At 34.2% G+C, this 21915-nt stretch overlaps 1 protein-coding gene across 3 annotated transcripts in view; it reads right to left on the bottom strand.

Annotated features, from left to right (window-relative positions):
* Positions 1-21915, bottom strand: part of PDCD10 (programmed cell death 10) — a 45158-nt gene that overhangs the window by 12898 nt on the left and 10345 nt on the right. For 2 of the 3 annotated variants that reach the window (XM_019735820.2, XM_019735812.2), the window contains exons 2-4: positions 14810-15020; positions 6780-6833; positions 888-1005 (exon numbers count right to left, since the gene is read on the bottom strand). In XM_019735820.2, coding sequence (XP_019591379.1) covers positions 888-1005; positions 6780-6833; positions 14810-14905 — 268 coding nt within the window. In that variant the 5' untranslated portion in view covers positions 14906-15020. Of the gene's footprint in view, positions 1-887; positions 1006-6779; positions 6834-14809; positions 15021-19911; positions 19982-21915 lie in introns of all 3 variants that reach the window. The other variant, XM_074327461.1, reaches the window with a different exon arrangement.

Here is a 21915-nt window from a genome sequence, read left to right on the forward strand (position 1 = left end):
AAACAAGGTATGTCAAAACCCCAAACAACCTACTAAAATATTCAACACATTTTAATCTCACTTAAAAACAAAAACACCACTATAAATCCAACACAAGGGCTGGGATCACAGAATAGCAGTTTTGGAAAGGAAGTTAAATCAGACCTGGCAGAGGCAAAAAGGTTACTACCAGAGTCACTGCAGACCTAGAAACTCTACCGACCAATCAATATAACCTGGCCTAACAGGCATGCTTAAGTCTAGAATAATGATGAGGACTTTCTTATAAGTTACGGAATCAGTTAAAATATTTGTTTTTCTCCTTCAATCCTTTAATAAACATGCGTAATTATACCTCTATGTTCTCCTAAATTGGTGGGAAAATGTAGCTACTAAATTTAAGTGAAACCAATTCCTAATTATTTTAAAAAGCAAAAAACAAGAAAGCAGCAGAAAGGATGGTTATACTGTTCTCTCAAATCCATGCTTGAAAATAATACGTTATACTAAAGTTAAAAAAAAACACACAAACTCATTACTTTCAAACTTCTATTTGCATATGGTCAACACAAAATTAACCATTCCATAGAGCTTATCTTTTGGCAAAACTAGAACTCATCAAATATATTAATAGGAAAAAAAATGTTAAAGTGTACAGCATAAACAAACACTTCATTTACTTCAAGTAATTAAATCTGACAAATATAAAACAAAAAGCCAGAACTACTTTTCTATTTTATATAGTTTTTTTCCCCACTATCCTCTCAATAATAATAATAATAATAATAATAATGAAAAAGAAGGGGGGGGAGATAAGAGGTGGCAGCTCCTTTTGTCAAATAATTAAGATTTGAAAGAAGTGCTTTTCAACAATTGTAAGAAAAGTAAACAAGCGTCTTTCTGATTACCTTCTACATCATCAGCTGCCATTCGAAGAAGGGACTCTGTGAAGTTAACTTCTACACTTTTTTTCTCTAAAATTTTCATAATGATGTCTTGTGTGAGTCCTGGATTTTCTTTTTCAGCCTATTAAGAAAGAGAAAGCTAGTTTTGAAATATAGAAACTAAATCCGAATTTCAAAATGAAAAGTTAACTGTTTAGAATCTATTGGGAACTTAGACCAATCAAATTGTAAGAGCAGAAATCTTTGCAAAGCAGGTGTGAGGATGGCATTCACATATGTTTTATTAAAGCTTGTGTATCAGTAACTTCTTATTACAGCCATGGTCCCATTTTACATTTGAACATAAAGTACTTAATATTTTTCACTTCTCCTTTATACTGTTCTGCAATCAAACTAATAATAAAGATAGAAATAAACATTACATGTATTTTGGTAATCCAACCATTTTTCTTTTCAGTAGTTTAAATATACTGAAGATTTTAAACTTTTTTTCATTAGCTAATCTCTCAACTTCAGGATCAAGCAACTACTCTTCTCACCAGTATTTTGTAGATTCTTTGCATTTAAATTAACGGAAGGGGGAAAAAAAACAAAACAGGATTTCTTCCAAGTTTTATTGAAGCTATATAATCCCTTAAATACTTTCCCACACAATGATTTTCACTTTCTATTTTACTTTTGTAGCAAGAATATTCCCTTCACTAGTTTTCAGAACATCAGTAATCCTTTTAGTACCTCCTGAGCTAGTTTCACTAACGAGTTTACATCGGTTCTATGTTACTCTCTAGGGCACCAAAACCTTCCAGCCATTTCAAGATTGAGTAAGTATAGAGTTCTGAGTTTACCAAAGTTAATTTTGAAGATTTTGGTTTTCTCCAGTAATTTTGTCCCATTTTATTACTTTTTAAATTTTATAATCACAATCTAAGTTTGTTTCTTTTAGGATATCTGCCAATTGCAATCATTATGCTGATGATTTTCTATCTTTTCTTGCCCTGATATTAAATAGAAAATTGAAACAACTGATGATCTTAATCAGATGGTGATCTATTTGTTTTGTTATGTATCAAGCACATTTAACCTCTGACTTTTCAATTTCATTCTGGTATCACTGCAGCAGATCCAGCTTTCGGCTATTCTTATTGTTCTTTCCATTCATTATAACATCTTGTTTCTCATTAGATTTCAGTATCAAAAACTATAAAGTTGTAGAATGAAATGAGAAAAGAAAACACATACATTTATCTCAATCCTGAGATCATATTCACTGTTGTCAAATTCTATTCAGGGAAATCATTTTAATAGATGATTAATAACAATAAAATGTGTTCTACTGAATTCCATTTCTTTTAACAGTAGTGCCCCCTTATCCGCAGAGGATATGTTCCAAGACCCCCAGTGGGTGCCTGTAATCTTGGAAGTACCAAACCCTATATATACAGATGCTCTTCAGCTTACCACAGGACTATTCCCTATAAACCCACTGTAAATTGAAAGTATGACGTCGAAAATGCATTTTATACATCTAACCAATTGAACATCATAGCTTAGCCAAGCCTATCTTAAACATGCTCAGGACACAATATTCAAAAAACGCTGGCAACACAGTACACTGCAGAGTATCAGTCCTTTACTGTTACAGATGAGTGCCTGACTAGGAACTGTGGTCATGCTGCCACTGCCCAGAATCACGGGGGTATCATACCACATATACCGCTAGCCCAGGAAACGAACAAAAGTTCAAAATTCCAAACATGGTTTCTACTGAATGCATACAGCTTTCACACAATTCTAAATCGAAAAATCATTAGGTCAAACCATTGTAAGTTGGGGGCTGTCCATATCGTTTTTTTCCTATACATACGTATCTATAAAATTTAATTTATAAATTAGGCACAGTAAGAGACCTAATAGAATAGAACAATTATAACAACATGCTTTAATAATAGTTATGCGAATGTGTTCTCTCAAAATACTGTAACTATCCTTTACTTGCAGTAAATGACTTTGTGTCACCCGCTGATGATCCTTTGCCAATGTCTTCATGTAGGAGCAATGCTTTCTGGTGCAACATGTTTTTGTCATCATTTGGAATTTTTTCTGTCCATGCATTCTACCCACAAATTTAATGACACTCTATCTTAACTAAACACTTACCATCCACTGTGGCCGTAACTTTTGCAGTATAAAGTGCAACAGCAAACTTGCAAATTTATTTTTCCCTCTTCACAATTGCATTTGTACTTACTAGATCTTAGCAACCTCAGCATACGATTATTTCCTTCCTTATTAAGTCAAAAACTTTCACCTTTTCACTTAGAGGAAGCCCTTTAAGGCTTCTCTCTTTGGCATATCCTGATTGCTAGCATCACAATACTTGAGCTTGGGTCCATTATTAAGTAAAATAAGGGTTACTTAAACGTAAGCACTGGAGACTGTGGCAGATGATCTGATAACCGAGAAGGCTACTTGGTAACCAACAGGTGGGGAGCACACAGCATTAATACACTGGACAAAGGGACGATTCATGGCCCAGGTGGGACTGAGCATGAGGCATGAGATTTCATCATGCTACTCAAAACAGCGCGCAATTTAAAAACTTACGAATTATTTCTGGAATTTTCCACTTCATATTTTCAAACTGTGGTTAACCACAGTAGTAACTGAAGTGAAACTGCAGATAAGGTGACCACTATATAATGTTTTGATTTTTCCTTCCATGAATATATTTTAGAAACTTATGGAAATAAAACAAGCTGCCTTTAAAAGAAAAGATATATAAATAAGCCTAAGGTAGTGTAAACTGTATTAATTTTGTGAACTGCCACAAAATTACATATAATACACTATTCAAATAAGCCAATATTTGATAAATGCTTTATCTGCCCTAAGTAGCATTAAATCTATACACACAATATATTATCTTACGAAGCAGGAGAGCATACTCTATTGATGCCAGCAGAAAGTAATCTCTCTCTGATTAAGTTATAATAAGGTGCTGAGAGAATTCAATGCTGAAAGCCTGAGAACAAAGTTTTTAAGAACAAGTTGGTCTGGAGCCCCAAAATGCCAAAGCTAGAATATAACAGAAATCTCACAGAGATCCCTAACTGTCTCAGTTCAGTGTTCTTAGTGCCAAAAGAAATGCCTAATAGTACTGTGTATTACGTAGTTAGGTTCAAACAATAAGTTAGGACTTATGTCCTAACAATTTAGTAGCCTTAAAAAAATACACAAACTGAAAGAAAAGTGTCTTATTTCATTTTTAAATAACCATGATTATTTATTAATGAGATCTGTGCCTCTGTTGGACTCTGGCCAATTTCTCCAACGTTGGAATTAGATTGGACCCTTCCACCCTCATTTCCTTGTACACTGATTTTCTTGTGGTATTTACTTTTTATCACAGCAGTGGCCAAAAGTCCAGCTAAAAAAGATGACATCACTGAAAGGAATGTAGCCCAATCAAATATGTTGAAACTGAAAGCTACCTCAAGTTCAGCGTCAACCAGATGTTGATTATCGCTGTATTTCTCCAAAAATTTAAAAATATCTCATGACACCCCCGAGATAGCTGTGGAGCCCCAGAGTGCCTCAGAGCACAATTTAAGAACAAGCGCCTCAGTATCTTCTGGCTGAGTCTCAGTTAAGATTTTTTTTTTTTTAATTTTAAAAACCTTTAAATTTACCCAATGACTCTGACAAAATAAACAGATCTACCCTTCAATCAAAGACTCTATTTATACCTCTAGATTTTCCCCCAGAATAAAACCCTCAACTCTGTGGGTGTCGAATTTTTATGAGGAATCCAACTGTGAGAGAAAACTATCTCCAAGGGCAGTAATATCCACTCTTGTGGATCAGTGATTCTCAACAGCACAACCGATCAGAACCTCCCAGAGGGGGAAAGGAATCAAAAGCAGTATCAGTATCTTAAAAGATAACATTCACTAGTATTATTTTATCTTGAAAAAAAATATTTTAATCCTTTTTCTCCAAGTAACAAAAATAGGTATTAAAGCTTGATAAATATCACTGTTGTTGTGGACCAAGAACTGGAAACATGCATATAAATGAGTGAGGTTTTTCAATCTTTTTCAAGTAAGTTATAGTTTAAAAGACACAAAAATCTTTATCTTTTTAATGCATGCCCTCCTTTAATTTCATTTGAAATTTAACAAATTAAATATAATTAAGAATAAATCAATGAAAAACTAATGTCCTCCAAAATAACCTCCACTATCCTCAATTAAGAATCAGGGCCATGGACAGCAAAATTTTCCCATGTATCAAACCAGATCTACCATAGCCACATACTTTAAATACAGTTTTTGCTTTTTAATTGTACTTCAGTGTTAAAACATCAGCTTATATATAATATAAGGATATTACAAGAAAAGGTTTCATGATATTCATTACTTTATCTCTTTTATGAATATCATAGAGTATACTATCTACTACTTAGAGCCTTCTTTATCAGGGTACACAGGAGAAATTTCTCTCTGTTCTGGGTATAATGAAAGCTAAAAAAACTGGCTTTTGCCTTATTAATACTACACTGTGTAACACATCACCTTTCCTTCTTTCCTTTGGTCACAAAGATGCTTAAAAATCTCCATTATGCCTCCCTAATGACCAAATATGCCATTCTGAACCACACCGATACTCAAAGGAAAGAAAAATAAACAAACTGATGATGGTATTGCTCAGTTGATTCTCTTCATTAACCCAATAATTTGGCAGGATATATTTTAAAGAAGCTAGTATGCATATGTATACAGGCACTACACTGTAGAGTATTAAATACATCAAAATAGTTCTAATCGAACATATACACTGTAATTTCTTGTGGTGAGGTAAGAGAGATGTCTAGTGACACTATCTATGCTACCAGTTAGAGTGGTAGCTATAAACTAATCTTTGCCATAGAATCAAGCTGGATAGATTTACAGTTTCAACCCCATAAAACTCAACTATAGATTTAAACATTGAAATACTTTACACAAAATGTAAATTGTTTTAGCTACTGATAGGACAAACACACAAAAAGTAAATAAATATTAAAAGTTTTGAGCACCATGATATGTATTTGAGGGGGACGGAGGGGGGCAAATATTGTTTTATATGAAAGAATGCACCCAATATGTAGAGCAGGGCCACTCAGTAGAAATATAATGCAAGAAACAAATACAAGCCCTTTAATTTTAAATTTTCTAGTAGCCCATTAAAAAACTAAAAAACACGTGCAATCATGTTAAGAGTAGATCAAAAATATCATTTCAACATTCAATCAATATAAAATACCTATTACTGAGTTATTTTACTTTCTCATACTAAGTCTTTGAAATCCGGTGTGTATTTTATATTTGGAGTACAACTCAATGCAAACTAGCCATATTTTACATGCTCAACAGCAACATGTGGCTACTGATTATCCATTGAACACCTCAGGTCTAGAGACAATAAAAAAAATTCACTCTGAATGACTTAGCAGTATATTCTCAAAATGTCTTTAACCTGATATACACAGATGTCTTATTTTCTCACTCAAAAACATTGTCTTATGTTCTACTATTAAACAATATGAAGAAAATCTCTTTGAGTTGTAATTTTACAAAAGTTTTTAACAAGTCAAATAAAAAAATATGCAAAAAGCTAAAGAGAGAGCATTCAAAGTCAGCTTGAAAAGCAGAAAAGATGAATATTAAGGAAAGAACATGTGCTCCAGCTCACATTTTGGAAGTGTTTTAAGCTTTCCATAGTACACTAAAACCAGCACAAGATAGCTGAAAGGGTTTTCGCTAAAAGGAACCAAACTATAAATTATCAGGTGGTATTTAGATTGATATATAATGTACACTTCAATATAATCACAATAAATTATTTGCACCTTACCTTAATGAAAGCTGCTCTCAGTGTCTGAGCTGCAGAGAGATTTACTCGTTCTAGCTGCAATAAAAATTTTAAACCATTATTATCTATTTTCTTAGAAAAAAGCAACATTTCTGGTACTGCATTCTATAGTGATCACATTGACATACCAATTATTCAACTAACAAAAATATTTGCTAATAACTCTAAGTCACCATAATTCTTCAAACAGATGGGCTATCTAAAATTTTTATTAGAAACCATGAAACATTAAGGTATGTATATCAGCACTTTATTCTTTTTTATAAAAAAAATTAAAAACCTCACCTTAAAGGTAGATCTAAGATAAGCACAGAATACAAAATAGTAAGTCTCTATAGAAAGAAAAAACATATTCACTTGAATTATTGAAAATAGGGAAGGTTCAAGATTAACTCTCAATGCTCTGTTGCAAATATATGGCAAAGTGTGTGTGTGTGTGTTCTGAATATAAAATGACCAACACAAAGGAAACATTTATTACTTAAGGTATTTACTAACTTACTCCTTTTTATAATTGCTTTTCAATATCCTCAGCCAGGGATTAAGCTGAGATTAGTCTATTTTATTAATTACCAAATAGTGCTGATAAACAGTTTGTTTGATACTCAAATTGAAGACAATGGATCATCTGGATTTCAGAGATGCTTATATCTGTCCTATTTTATCAGGATTAAAAAATGGTTACCTAAAATACTGAATCAAAAGTTCAATCCAAATGCTTTTAATTTTTATATCAAATATGAGATTTATAATTTTGAAAGACAAACATCCTTATTAGACACTTTATATAATTCATTTCTCAGTAAGCCAAAGAAGGCATACTATTTTACTGAAAACAAAAACAAAAATAAAAAAAACATCTCATTTGTTGAAGAATTTATTGCCAAGCTTAAAATAACTAGCCGCAGTTAAATCCAGGTTTCTTTGGTCCCTAAGGATTAGGCCAATTAATAAAACTCAATATATGTGACATTTGGGACAATATTAAATGTTCAAAAGTATTACAAACTTTCTAGATTATTATGCAAGTAGAATATTTCTACAAAAACCTTATGAACATACATCCCATTATGCAATAAATATTCCTTTCAATCCCTTGAGGCAATGAAAATGTGTTTTTCTTTATAAACAACATATACACACAGGTTTAAGGAATCTCCCTAACACTTTATATCGATTTATTTTCTAAACAAGACAGGAATACCAAGAACCCTGTATCTCCTTATAAGCGATTCACCTTCAGCACAGGCAAAAGCAACAAAATCTGCAAAGATACATAATTCATCTCTAAAAATAAACAATGGACCATTTGAGTTAGTATTTAACTTGGCTTCTACAAACCTTGTAAAATTGAACATTGCCTTAGTAAGTAAAAGGGAAGACTCAAGGGGACCAGGTAGACAAATATAGCAAAATAGCAACTCCATGAGAAGTTTATAAAATTAACAAAGGAATGTTTCCAAAAATAAAAAATGTTACTCTTCCACACAACTCATTTAATTATAATGAATATTACTGAAGATTAAAATAATAATTCAGCTCTTCTGATCTCAAGTTCTTGTGCAAGGGAGGCAGAGGTAGACAGACAAGATGAATATATCCACCCTGATAGGAACCCATTTCCTTATTTGGGTTTACACCACCCTCTGACCTCTTTCAAGGAGTTAAAGATCTGAGTCAGATGTGTGCCCTCAATTATCAGTATAACTCATTCTGTAGTGCGCTAATATGTGAAAGGGTCAAGGCAATAAAAGGTCCAGAAAAGTCAGTGAAGAACTCAAAATTAGCCAAGATAAACATCAACATCTCTCGAATTCTTGATTAAGTTTATGTATGTGTACCTTAGACAAGAAAGGGGAAGGTCAGACATGAACATATTAAATCAAATCTGGGAGCTGTGAAGTGCCTCACCAGAAGTCTGTGGGGAGTCATTCTGGGATGCATCGCACACCCACGCATCTTGTGGCAAGCCCACTAGGCTTTATTACTCATATGTTCCTGAATCTATAATTAAAGCCTGCAATACTTAGGTAGCAGGATGTGTTTTTATCTTCTCTATTAAAAAGTGCTTCTATTTTAGGCCTCACATTTGTGATACGTGATTTCGTAACAAAATCATATTCTTCTTACCAGTACCTTCCACGAGAGTATCTGGTTCTGGTAATATTCTAATAACAGCTACCATTTACTAAGCACCTATCATGAACTTTATTACATAGAGTATTTCTGAGATACTCAAAATAAATCTGTAACTAGCTATCATCATCTCCATTTTACAGCAGAAGAAATTCAATTTGCATAAGTGTATGCAAATATTAAATAGCTAGTAAGTACAGACACAGGATTCATACCAGATCTGTCTAGCTCCAAAACCCATGCACAAACCATTAATGCTACCCTGCCTCCCTGTACTCACCCTTTCTAGACTGGAGTCTACCCTATCACTGAATCCCTTCAACTACCCAAATCAACAAATTCCTGAGTTTCTGCAATATGTAAGGAAGTCAGGGTAAGAAAGGCAAAGAATCAGATAGAAACTAATGGAACCACTGACAGCTGAAGTAGAAAGGGAAGTCTTTATAAAGATGAGATTTGAACTGGTCCTTGAAGAGTGTGACCTCTTAAACTCATGTTTCTTGGCAGTCCTCCCATTTATGGCTTTCTTCAGGTTTAAAATACGGCATAATGATTTTATGTAAGATTGCAACAGAAAAAGTTTCAGTTTCCATTTTGTTTCCAATACTTTTACTAATAAATCTAGTATTTTTTTTTTAGCTTTTGGGATAACAGTTATTGGCTGGGGAATCTTTAAGGAGCCAATGAATTCATTTTTCAGTAGTACTAGATAGTGAAGTGAATACACTATACGTATTTTGAATCAAAAGAAGGAAGAGGGAACATATAATTACATTAATGGATACTGAGATGACAGGTACTCCCTGGGCCTCCGCCTTATAGGACTTCCATTTTATCAGTAAAAGGAAAAGAAGAAAATCAAAGAAAAAAGGATACACAACATCTCAGCTCACCTAAAAGGAAATGCGCCTGCTGAAGTACATTTGGAGGGAAATGATGGCAAGCCTAACACAGAGTCTCATCCCAACCTCATGTTCTGCCCAGTTTTGTGACTTCCTCCTACAACTTACTATTCTTCATAGTTTTTGAGAGCACTTACTGTTAATTACAAACTTGTCAAATTTAACTCTCTGGTCATTTATAAAAATATTTTAAAAGCTTACGCATATTTTTGAATCCAGAGACCTCATTTATTATTTGCTCTGTTTATCTTATACTTTATATTTCAGTACCAAGCCAGTTTCTTAAATCCATAATTTAAAAGAAAAAATCCATTGAACCATTTGCTCAACTTTTAAAGAGGCTTGCATAAAATATTTTGAAAAGTCTTTTTTTAAGGTCAAAATAATTAGGTTAGTTGGTTCTCAATTGTCTACAAATCTCACTTCCTCAAAATCAAGCATGATTTCCCATGCTGATCTGCCTTCCCCCTCCACCCAAGATTATGGATCCTATTCCATGAAAGGAATTAAACTGGGCCAAGTCACAATAAAAACTCCACATAACACCTCTTATGATTCAAATGAGAATAAGATGAGTCAGATCAAAAACTATAAATGCCAGAACAGTAAGTAGATGGAATCAAGAGTCCACCTATTAACTTTTGTGCTACCAAAGAGGAAGCAAATGCAATCATCTGTGTCACAGATTAAGTTCATATTAAGTTCACGTAAATTCATACTTGTTAAGTACTTATTAAGTTCAATAAATGTTTCTAAAAGAATCAGTTCCTGGGGCAGTCACATTGTCTGGCAAAAAAGGTCAACAGAGTCATCTAACTAGCATAAAAATATTCCATTAAAACATTGCCTATAAGTTAGCAAAAGTCTAGGGTATGATCACAGTTTTGTCAGAAATTATGTGGATGACTCCTTAATAATAACAGCTAACACTTACTACATGTCGGGTATATTTTAAGCACTATAATATATGAATTCATTTATTTCAGAGTTGTGAGAATTATTGTTTAGCTTCATTTTACAGATAAGGGAACTAAGACAAGATTATACAGCCTGTTTCCAAGGTAAATATTGATCACTTCTGGAATGTGGGACTGCAGGTGAAACCCATGCCTTCACTGTGGATAAGTATATTTATCAGTTTCAAAATTTGGGTGAGATTTTTTTTTCATTAAAAAAAAGGAGGGGGGGGCTAGTTAGGTAAAATTGGAGAAGTTTTCCCAAAATTCATTTGCTTACTGGGAAAAATTATGAACAGCACATTCTGCTGCGAGCAGGAAGAGCTGCTTCGGATGCTTCTGAATAGAATGATACTAACTGCTTATTCAGAAGCACATTTGTGTGCTTTATTAATAAGCAACCATATAAACTTTGATGATCTAAAATTTGTATTTGTTTGCAAAATTATTTCTATCTCAAAATACAATACGTAATTCTTCATAAACTATATTTCACCTTAAAACAATTCCTCCAAAAAGTCACAGGAAAAGAAGACACATGGTATATGTTTTCCTAGAATGAAGAACTGGACGAACCATACTCCTCTTCCGTATATAAAGAATTAGTAAAAAAATAACACAGTATATGAGAACCTGATCTAACACTTGGCATGAGGTGTCTATAAACTCATTTCATAATGCAACTAGGAGACCTATTTCACAGTACATTTACAACACATGCAATATACTTGGACTCTGAACTCTGCAGCAGCTTATTAAAAAAGAAGCCTCCTCTTTCAGCTCTCTTGAACAGCTTCATTAAGTTTAGCAAGCATCAAGCTCCCAGAATGCCATAAATAACTTTACCTTGTAAGCCGGAGTACTAAAACTTCCTCAGGTGTAAGGATGTCCTACTATCTTTAAAAATCTGTTCTACAAGATGACTTCTTGACCACCATTGTTACTGTTATGGATGTAATAATATTGCGAGAATGCATAAGCTTTTTAACTCTTACAATGAATGCACTCTGGAAAAACTTAGGGAATAATATAGCTTCAGAGTAAAATGCTCATCCCTACTGTGTTGCTACTTTCTGTAAGATTAAGTTGACAACCAGAAAAACAAAACCAAACTTAACTAATTTAGGTGCTAGTAGACTTATAGAAAACCCACATTTGAACTATGGTTAAACATTAACATTTAACTGATTAGGTTTCTTATTTCAGATGTTAACATTAATACACTGGAATGTCAGAGAACAATGCTAGTATTTTATTCTTTTTAACCCAACACTACACATTTGAAGACACAATAATTATTTGACTCCATTCCTAAACCAAGCCCTAGATTTTATCTCTATCAAAGAGAAAACCTGCTATCACACTATTCCCAAAAGCCTATTTCTGAATATTCTTTTTTAAAAACATTACACAAATAAATTTTTATAAAGCTTAGTATCTTAATGTCAGATCAGTAAACTCAATTTGAGAATTAGACCCTGACAATTTGATGTAGTATCTCTCAGCCCGCCACATTCAGCCATTTCATTTCCAAATTTCACTTCTAACAATTAGTTCTTGAACCAACTATAAATCATTTGGCAACATATTCTAATTCTGGGCCCATTAATCCACATGTTTTCAGATCTCATCTGGAGAGAATCACTGCCTTTAATTCTGAAAGAGATTTACTAGTCCATTCATAGCCATTTGTTTTTCTTTCAAGTTATCTTTCCATATACGTGAATAAATTAGAAAAGGTGTATCAATATTAATTTGAACAGTTCATTTTACCAGAATCCCACATCCTATATAATTATTTTCCAAAGTCAAGATTTAAATAAAATCCATTTTCCATATGTATAAAAAGATCACTCAAATTGTTAGGAAAAAAATTTTCTCATTCTTCTTCATTAACTAGAGGATCAAACTGAAGCTCAGCAATGTAATTGACCTCCCTTCAAGAAAAGACTCAAAATATCAGATAAATATGGAATATACCCCAAACAACTTGGTCCAACAGCCTATTTAGTTAGCTATGGGGTTAGCCTATAGATATAAAAAGAGGGAGCATCTCTGGGAGGCACTGTCATAAGGGTTCTTGAAGTATGTGAGAAGTCCAAACACTATTTCTCAGGACAGATTACTCACTAGCTTTCAATGACTGTCTCCTTACCTCCTACCTGATATAAGGATAATTAATTTATTTCCTTAAATATCTGTGTTCTCTATGATTCTTGAGAAGTGCTATGTTGCCTTTTTTCCTCTGCATCTCCAGATCCTAGCAGAGTACTCAGCAAATAAATGGTTGGAATTTAGTAAACATTTACTAAACAGGACTGAAGCACTTGCTTCTAACTCTAGTCTTGCAATGAATGGGTAAAGTATTAGAACAACATGGTAGAATTAAGTGCTATAGTGTTGACTACAGCTGCCAGAGATGGGTATAAGCAGGCCTAAAAGAGTGTCTCCAATGCCACCATGATAGTAGTATAATAGTGACATTTTTTTCAAAAGAAGACTCCTACTTGCTTCCTCTTTAGTACCAAACGTCTAAATTTCCCAACCTCCTTTGCAGCTAGGTATGGTCATAAGAATAAGACTAAGTTCTTGCCAAAACATGTAGTAAATGAAATCTTGTGTAGGACTTTCAAAAAGATTATTAAGAAAGCTGAAAGCAGCTGGAAATATCACCCCATTCCCTGGCTCCACTTTTTGCCCCTTCCAGGAAACAACTTAGGCCACGATGACTGGAGCTTCAGCTGCCTTCCCACATGCTGAGATAACCTCGATAACAGAGGGCAAGCACTAGGAAGATGAGACAGAAATAGGAACCTGAGTTTCTGACAATTGTGTGCCATAATATTAGTCCTGGACCACTTACCTCTATCATTTTTTTATGTAAGAGAAATAAATTTTATCCAAGCTGCTGTTTTGAGTTTTCTTCTATGGTCACTGAACCTAACACTATTTGATAGTGTTTGAAGTTCCAAAATATGTATCAGACATGGAAACTAAGTCTGTGGATTTCAAGTTGAAGAGGATGAATCACTCTCTATTGTCCCTAAGACACAAGACCATAAAATACATCAAATACATTATCATTAAACCTAATAATGTAGGAGAAATAGTTTTGACACCCACAATCTTACTGTAATATAAATATTTTACAAAAAGAGATGCAAAGTTATTAGAAATGGTGCGGGCTTCCAGGTTATAGAAGCAACAATAAGGTTAATGGTGTTGATAGCTTCATAATTAGATTAGTAAAACAGCAACCAAAAAAATATAATTAAATAGACAAAAAGCCTGAAGCCATTAAATTTAGAGTCCTAGATTTTAGTCCTCAGTAATTTCAGGAAAATAATTTCACATATCAGGACCTCAGTTCACCATTAAAAGAAGGGGAGTGATTAAATTACATTTCTAAGGAACTTCTAGCTCTATATATTTTAGCATATTAATATTAATTTAAAAGAAAAAACAAAAATGTATTGATATTAAATCCTAGAAAACCCTTCAAATAAAAAAAAGCAACTACATAGTCTCTAAATACAAAGGACTTGTATCTTCTACTGATCAGTAAAAACGTTTGTCATCACTGACTATATAACTCATTAGGATATTTTTGTGTCTGCTCCTCTGGCTACCTAAAATGTTCTTACTCCCAACTCTTCAACTGTCTAACCCTTATTTACCCTTTTCCGATCTCAGCATGTCTCTTCTTTAGTGAGGCCTGCCCTGATCCATAAGTCCAACCTGCTATTTTTTAACTTCACAGCATTTACGACAATTTTTCATTTATCTAATTATTTCTATTATTTTGTTTAATGTCTCTCTCTCCCACTACAGTGAAACCTCCAGAGGGGGCACAACACATCGGGTTTTTCCCATAGTTTTATGTGCAGTCTTGGCACATTGCCTAACACATAGATGGAGTTCATTTATACAAGTTTTGTTATATTAAGGAACAAATGAATACATGAAGGAAGCATTAAGGAAATGCAGAGATCGTGTGAGGAAATATTTACCCACTTACCTCATTAAACACAGGATACATGACTGCGTAGAGGGGCATAGAAACCATGGAAGTGGTCTCAGCTTCATTCTTCATCTCTTCCATTGTCATCCTCATTCAAAAGCCAACTACAGTAGAAAAAGCAGTGCTAAAATGCAGAGGAATCTTCATTCACTGAAGTATTTCTTCTCTTTTTTGTGATAAAAGAACAGGTCACAAAACATATACTGACCTGGTTAAAGTGGAGAAAGAACAGAGATTTACTATATTAAGGAGAAAATACAAACACCACGATAACTTACTTTACAGTAACTGTCATTCTAATTTTACAAATGAAAAAATAGGCTCAGAGATAACCAATCACTTGTCCAAGATCACACACGCAGAGGACTAAGATTCAATGCCAGTACTCAGAATGCAGATCTGAGCCTCCCACATCAGAAAATCAAGTTTGAAGTGGAAACAAAGAACTTCAGCTCATCTACACAAGAAAATACCCAGAAGTAAAATACCCAGAGCTTATTTATTCATGGAATAAATACCCGTTTAGCAACAACTACACGCAAGATGCAGTGGGGGATGAGAAAGATGTGGTCCTATTAAAAACTTATCTGCGACAAATTGAGGAAGATCTAAGCAGCTTGAGAGATATAATCAAAGGCCTGGAGTACTTATAACTTCAAAAATCTCCAATAACCCACCCCATTTAGGAACCGCTTACTATCCTTCCATATCCAGACCAGTGAAGGGTAACTCAACATCTACTTGAACAATCTGGTTCCATTTCTGACGGTTCTAAACATCGAGTTTTTCCTACTTCTAGGCTCAAATCCACTCTCTGACTTCACAAAACAACAACAACAAAAATGGCCAATTCCTAAATTTTATTCTATAGGGCAAGAGACAACCATTACCTGATCAAACATTAATTGCTTTGGTCACAGCATTATAAATAGAATGAAGGAACAGAAGCTGAAGGCAGGGAAATCTGAAGGGCCCTCCTATTATCTTTATAAGAGATCAATTGGACCTGAATAATAGGCAAGAGGAAATAGGTAAATATCAGTTGTGGCCCTGCTGTGCCTATTTAAGTACTCAATAGGTCATTTTGGTAATCTAGTTTTCCACTCAGAAATAAATTGTGAATACCTGTTCATTATAAACCTGGAACAAAGAAAAGGGATTGAAATATAGAGATACTAGTCAAAATGAAAATGAGGGTAAGGGGGATCGAATATATGGTGATGGAAGGAGAACTGACTCTGGGTGATGAACACACAATGGGATTTATAGATGATGTAATACAGAATTGTACACCTGAAATCTATGTAATTTTACTAACAATTGTCATCCCAATAAATTTAATAAAATAAAATTTAAAAAAAAAAAAAGAAAATGATGGATACTGTATACTCAGTTTAGATAGGAAAAGGCGGCACTGGTATCAATGAACAAAGCAAGTGAGAAACAGGACAGGGGGAACAACCGAACTTAAATAAAGAACTGTCTCACTGGGTAACAGACAAAAAGAGTCATTTGTTTATTTAACAAATTATTTATTTAATAGTTATTCATCACCTATACAGTATTAAGCCTGGTACTAACAACAAACAAGGCTAGACCGTGGAAGGAAAAACAGAAAATGAACAATACTGAGTATCACACAGGAGACGTCATGATGCTATACTGCTATGGGAGAACTGGATGAGAGAACTGGTAATGAATATATATTATATATATATATATATATATTTGGCACCCTCTGTATTTGATTCCTTTGATAAGGCCAAGAGTAACACTCAAGAATAGTGTCACTTGTACACTAGCATAATGGGTGAGGGAACTGCCTGCAGGGGCTGATGTAGTAAGCTGGTGAGAGGGAAGTCTGAGCCCAATAATCTCAGTAAAAGGAGGTGAAATTATAAAGAAGGTGAAACACTAAAGTAGGCTCCACAGAATCATTTTTGTCTTTTACTCTTTCAAACACACGTGCTTATTCCTGCATACATAAAGGCAGAAACAGATGAAGGGCTCAGTAAAGTGCCTAGGGTCACTTTCAGAATTCCTGCTGACATCTACCTATCTACCACACAAAACCTACTCAAATACTTAAGTTTCACCTTTTGCAAATACTGGCATTGATTTTTTTTTTTTTTAAATTGTGTTTAGTAAGTAATATTGTACGATGTCAGGAAATTTTCACTTAAGATATTTATGACTCAAATTAACTACATATTTCCCCTAAACTAAATTTCAGTACTATTAACTACTATTTGTCAACAAAAGGGTAGTATAGCAACATTATGGGCTAAATAGGTGGCTGGCCTAAACACACTTAACCACCTTTTAATACTGTTCCTACAGAAAATGCTTCAAAGAACAAATTTACTAATTTTCAGAGTACACATTCACAAATGAGGGCCACTCATGGTTTCACTAATGTTTACATGAGATTAAAAACCAACAATTCCAATAAGGCTTTTAAAAAATTAAACTGTTCTAATTTCAACTTCAAGTTAAAATATACTGTCATTCCTTCTATATGCTTTATTGGAAATCATTAAATGGACAACCTGCAATCACCTGGAACAAAGAGCCTGCTACCTAAGGATAAAGAGCAAGGTTCACCTGACTGAGCAGGGGCTGAGGCTCTGCCCCTTTGAGAAGGTTGCTTCCTTCCTTTCAGTCTGGGTGTGACCAGGCCTTGGCCAGCCAGGCAGCACATTATCAGTCCTCTAGGGGATACTGGCTTCTGGGGTGAGTACTGATCACGCATAGCCAACTGAAGGTTACTGACGCTAACTCCCAAATCTGGAAAGGTCTTAAAAAGTCACCTCAAAGACGCTCTAACACAGCAGAAACCAAAGTCCCAAAAATAACTTGCCTATGGTTACAACTGCTGGCTGATAAATAGATAAATACATGGGCATGGTGGCAACACAGCAAGAACCATTAGTTTCCCATTTCAAATGTATTGTTTGGGGGTAAAAGTTTTCATTTCAAAGTAAGTTTTGTTTTTTGAGTGGTGATTATCCACAGAATTAAAAAAGAGAAAAGAACCAGAGCTATAGATACTAATAATTTAGATAAAAGGTATACTTTTCAACCAACTTTTCTTCAGAAACACCTTTGTAACATGGGGATACCAAATGAATAGAATAAGCAACCTATCTATTTATACTTTTCCTTTTATTTTTTTGAATGTTCAAAATAGTCCTGCTAATTTCTAACACAAGATGAATTAGTTTTAAATATCTTCCTGGGCTTAAGACAATTATTTGTTTAGACTGAGGAGGCAACAAAACTAGGTTCTTGGCCATTCCAATGCCAAACTCCTACTCTTAGGAGTTGCTGTCCTGTCCTGCCCAAACAACCGAACAACGGGAGCTTACTCATTTGCAGAACTACACTCTGGTTTATCTCAAGGCTCAGAATCAGCATTTCCTACAACAGCCTCACTTTACTTCATCTGGGGCATGAGATAACCAGGGCTAAAGCTATTTACTTACTCACAAATAAAAGAAGTAGACAAAAGGAAATCCTTGGTACTGATATATGCAGTTCTTGGGGAGAAAAAGAAGATTCCTAAGTAAATTCTACAACTGAAACGTTTGTACACAGGTCTATTTGTCTAGTTTTTCTCTATAGTCAAATCCAGTACTTAGCCCTCTTACGTGATCCTAAATTCTTATTAATTCCTTTCATTTCCCTCCCTAAAGGGAGAAGTTTTATTTATTTTTGTTGGATCTCCAACCTGCCCTTGAACATTTAGCTAAAAGACATTTATTCATTCTAGGAGTAGGCAGCATCCATGTGTTTGTTACCGTTTGTAAGTGTATTTCTTTTTCCCATTAGAGATATTAGAAGTCAGGATAGCAGGTACCCAGTACACAATGTTTGTTGAACAAACAAATTAATGAGATAAGAGATTGGCAATTTATAAGTTGAATCAGCCTTGCTAATACTTTTAAAGTATCAAGCCTAGCAAAACAAAACAAAAAATGGAAATCCAATTATTTCGATTAACAAAGTCTGAACTCAGACACATTTACCAGCTTTTATTTCTTGCTATCCCAAGCTCTTCCTACTATAGTAAACTAGGAGAATATAAGCAACACATAAAAGACACTTATTATAACTTAAAACTTTTTGCATTAACTGTGGCACACGATATAAGAATAATATAAAGAAAAATAAAACAGAGATTATAAATTCTGATGTCTCATTTTTTATTAGGGCTGCTAGGATATTTTTTAAATCCTGGGGATACAACTATTGTATAAGTTAATAGTTCACAAAATTCTCAAAGCGCAAGAATTTCCAACATAGTTGTTAACCTTGCCTGACACATAAGCAAAATCCAAAAAGTGATGTCACTTTTAGCAGAAAGGAAAACTTTCTCTGTGGGAAAAGGTACAAGAGTGATGCAGTTTCCAAACGTTGGGCGGCCTAAGCCTTCACAGTCAATCACTTCAGTGCCTATTAAAAACACATATTCCTAAGATTAACCAGAATCTTCAAAAAAAAAAAAGGGCCAGTGAACTGTATTTTTAGCAGACAGCCCAGATGACTCTCAGAAACAGAACAAGATGATATTCACTGATACGGAAAGAACACAGACTAGAGTCAGAAAATGTAGCTGCTAAGGCCAGTCTCAGGGACATAGGTAAAATTAAATTTGACTAAGCACCTGAGACAGGGGTTTTCGGTTCTGACTTTGTGGAAGTTTCACTTTATCACTGGCCTTGTTTCCCCCACCAGAAGCAGAAGGGGTGAAATTATATCACCTTAAGGTCTGAACTCTAAAACTAAGTGATAAAATTTTATTATGTGTTGATATCTACTCTAGGTTCAAAAGTAATATCATGGAAAATTAAAAAAAAGGAAAATATCTCATCAAATCATAAAAACTCTTCACAAACTCTAATAAGGAGATCCTCTTCAATAGTTGATTGATTCCAAGTTTCAAATAACTGACAATCCCTTGCTTTCTTCTCAAGCACCTGGCACCACAATTTATACCCATAAGGCTCGTAGAGAAACTGAATTTATTCCAAGGCTGTGTAGCTCAGTCGGGCCATTTCCCATAGCTGGAAAGGTGGGCATGTGATATCACAACCTACCTTTAGGGCCTTCTCATGTCTAAGTGTCGGAGCCACTTCCAAACAAGAGACAAAAGTTTAGAGGAAGAAGCTAGGAAAAAGGGAGGCAGAGGAATAAAGTAAGTAGGATATCCTACTGAGACCAACATGAGCTAGAAGCCTTCAAGATATACCTACATCTCCCTCCTTCCTCTTCAAATTACATTTTTTGTAATTTATGGTCTTCGTTCTATAGTTTTCTTTTTAAATAATGTAATGTGGAACTCAACCTCCCTGAACATGAAAGGCTGTCAGTTCACCATTTACTGAATTTTGCATTTAGGGACATCTAGAAATAATCTCTTGTTAATGGTAAGTGTAATACATGACACATTGCCACTCTATTTGTTTATACATATCAAAAAAATTGGGGGGAGAGGCTTCCTCAAAATATCAAATGAGTAATTTGTGCAGCAGTATGGCAAAAGAGCATAAGAATTAAGGTCTGAAAACAGGCTCAACTCCTGGTATTGTCAATTACAAACCGTCGTGTCTGTTCAAGTCACTTTACCTTTCTATGCTTTAGTTTCCTCTTTACCATGGACGAAAGCTGAGCTGTATACTTGAAAGAGATGCCGTTAGAATAAAAGATGAGGTAATTTTTAAATCAAACCATAAGCCTCTATATTAAAGACTTCATTTAATTTCACTAAGTTACTAAGCACTGTATTTTTGTACTTTTAAATACCTCTTCAAAGAAAGTATGCATTCTACAATGAATTATCACCTCATTTGAAGATCTACTCCACTCAGATAAATTTTTAAAGGCACGTTCTCTGTTATACCACAATTTCTGGGTATCTGATACCAGCAACTGGTTGAAGGAGTCCAGCTTTAGTCTTTTTTTTTTAAAAAAAAAACAAGATAAAACAGATATAATCTTCAATATCTCTGTAAACATGACTGATCAAATAAGCATTTGCTGAGCTATTAATTAACAAGTAACACAGGTTCTAAATAAAATATCACCTGAAAGTTGAGGTCTTTGAAAACAGATAACACTGGCAAATTAGATGACCCATGAAGGAAAAATGCCTAAATATGTAAGTGCTCTAAATTTAATTCATTTTATCATTTTTTTGTTAATCTAAGTCTATCATTATAGAACCACACTTGCTTCTAAACATATGCTTATAAATCACCCATTTAAAATCACTCATTTATTTTTCTATACAGGGTTAAATTAGAGTTAAGATTCTAAGAAAAACTTCAAAATCTACAATGTTACTAGGAACTCTATTGTTTCAATCATATTTGGCCAACATGAATAAATAGCACTGTCATCAGAGAGGTGAGTAATAAGCAAAGTGATTCTACAACCAGAGTGGCCTGGGTTCAATCCTGGAATCCTGGGTCTACCACTTACTAGTTGTATGACCTGAGGTAAGTTATCTAACATCTCTGTGCTACAGTTTTCTCATCTATGAAATGGGAATAACAAGTTATCTATCTCATAAGGTTGACGTAAAGATTAAATATGTTATTAACAGATAAAGCATTTAGAACAGTGCATGGCATGTAGCAATTATTCACTATTAGTTATTACAATTAAGTACATTTTAATCTATAAAAGAATGACAAGATCCAATCTCTTTCTAGAAGTCAGGTTTCTGGCATAAGCATCTAGCCAGGGGAACCAAGGGCTCTTGAAAGCCAGATAGAGGAAAATAGATGATTTTAATCATCTTTAAAACAGCAGAAATCCATTCTGTTTGTTTGTTTTTTCAAATAAAATATTTTATCAAACTCTATATGTAAGAGATAAAACACTTAACTGCTCATTCATCCAATAATGTATTAAGTAATTACAATTTACCAGAACCTCCCTCTCAGATGCTTTTAAACACCCTCTCTCTACAATTTGAAAACCACTTGTCTAGGCCAAGCAGTACAGAAGCATGATAAACAAAGCATTATGAAGAACAAAGGTGAACGGCCCCAATGGTAAAGTTAAGGGCTTGCAAAAGATATCTCGACCCAAATTTT

This window comes from Rhinolophus sinicus, linkage group LG01, assembly GCF_036562045.2.
Source record: "Rhinolophus sinicus isolate RSC01 linkage group LG01, ASM3656204v1, whole genome shotgun sequence".
In the NCBI taxonomy this organism is placed as follows: domain Eukaryota; kingdom Metazoa; phylum Chordata; class Mammalia; order Chiroptera; family Rhinolophidae; genus Rhinolophus; species Rhinolophus sinicus.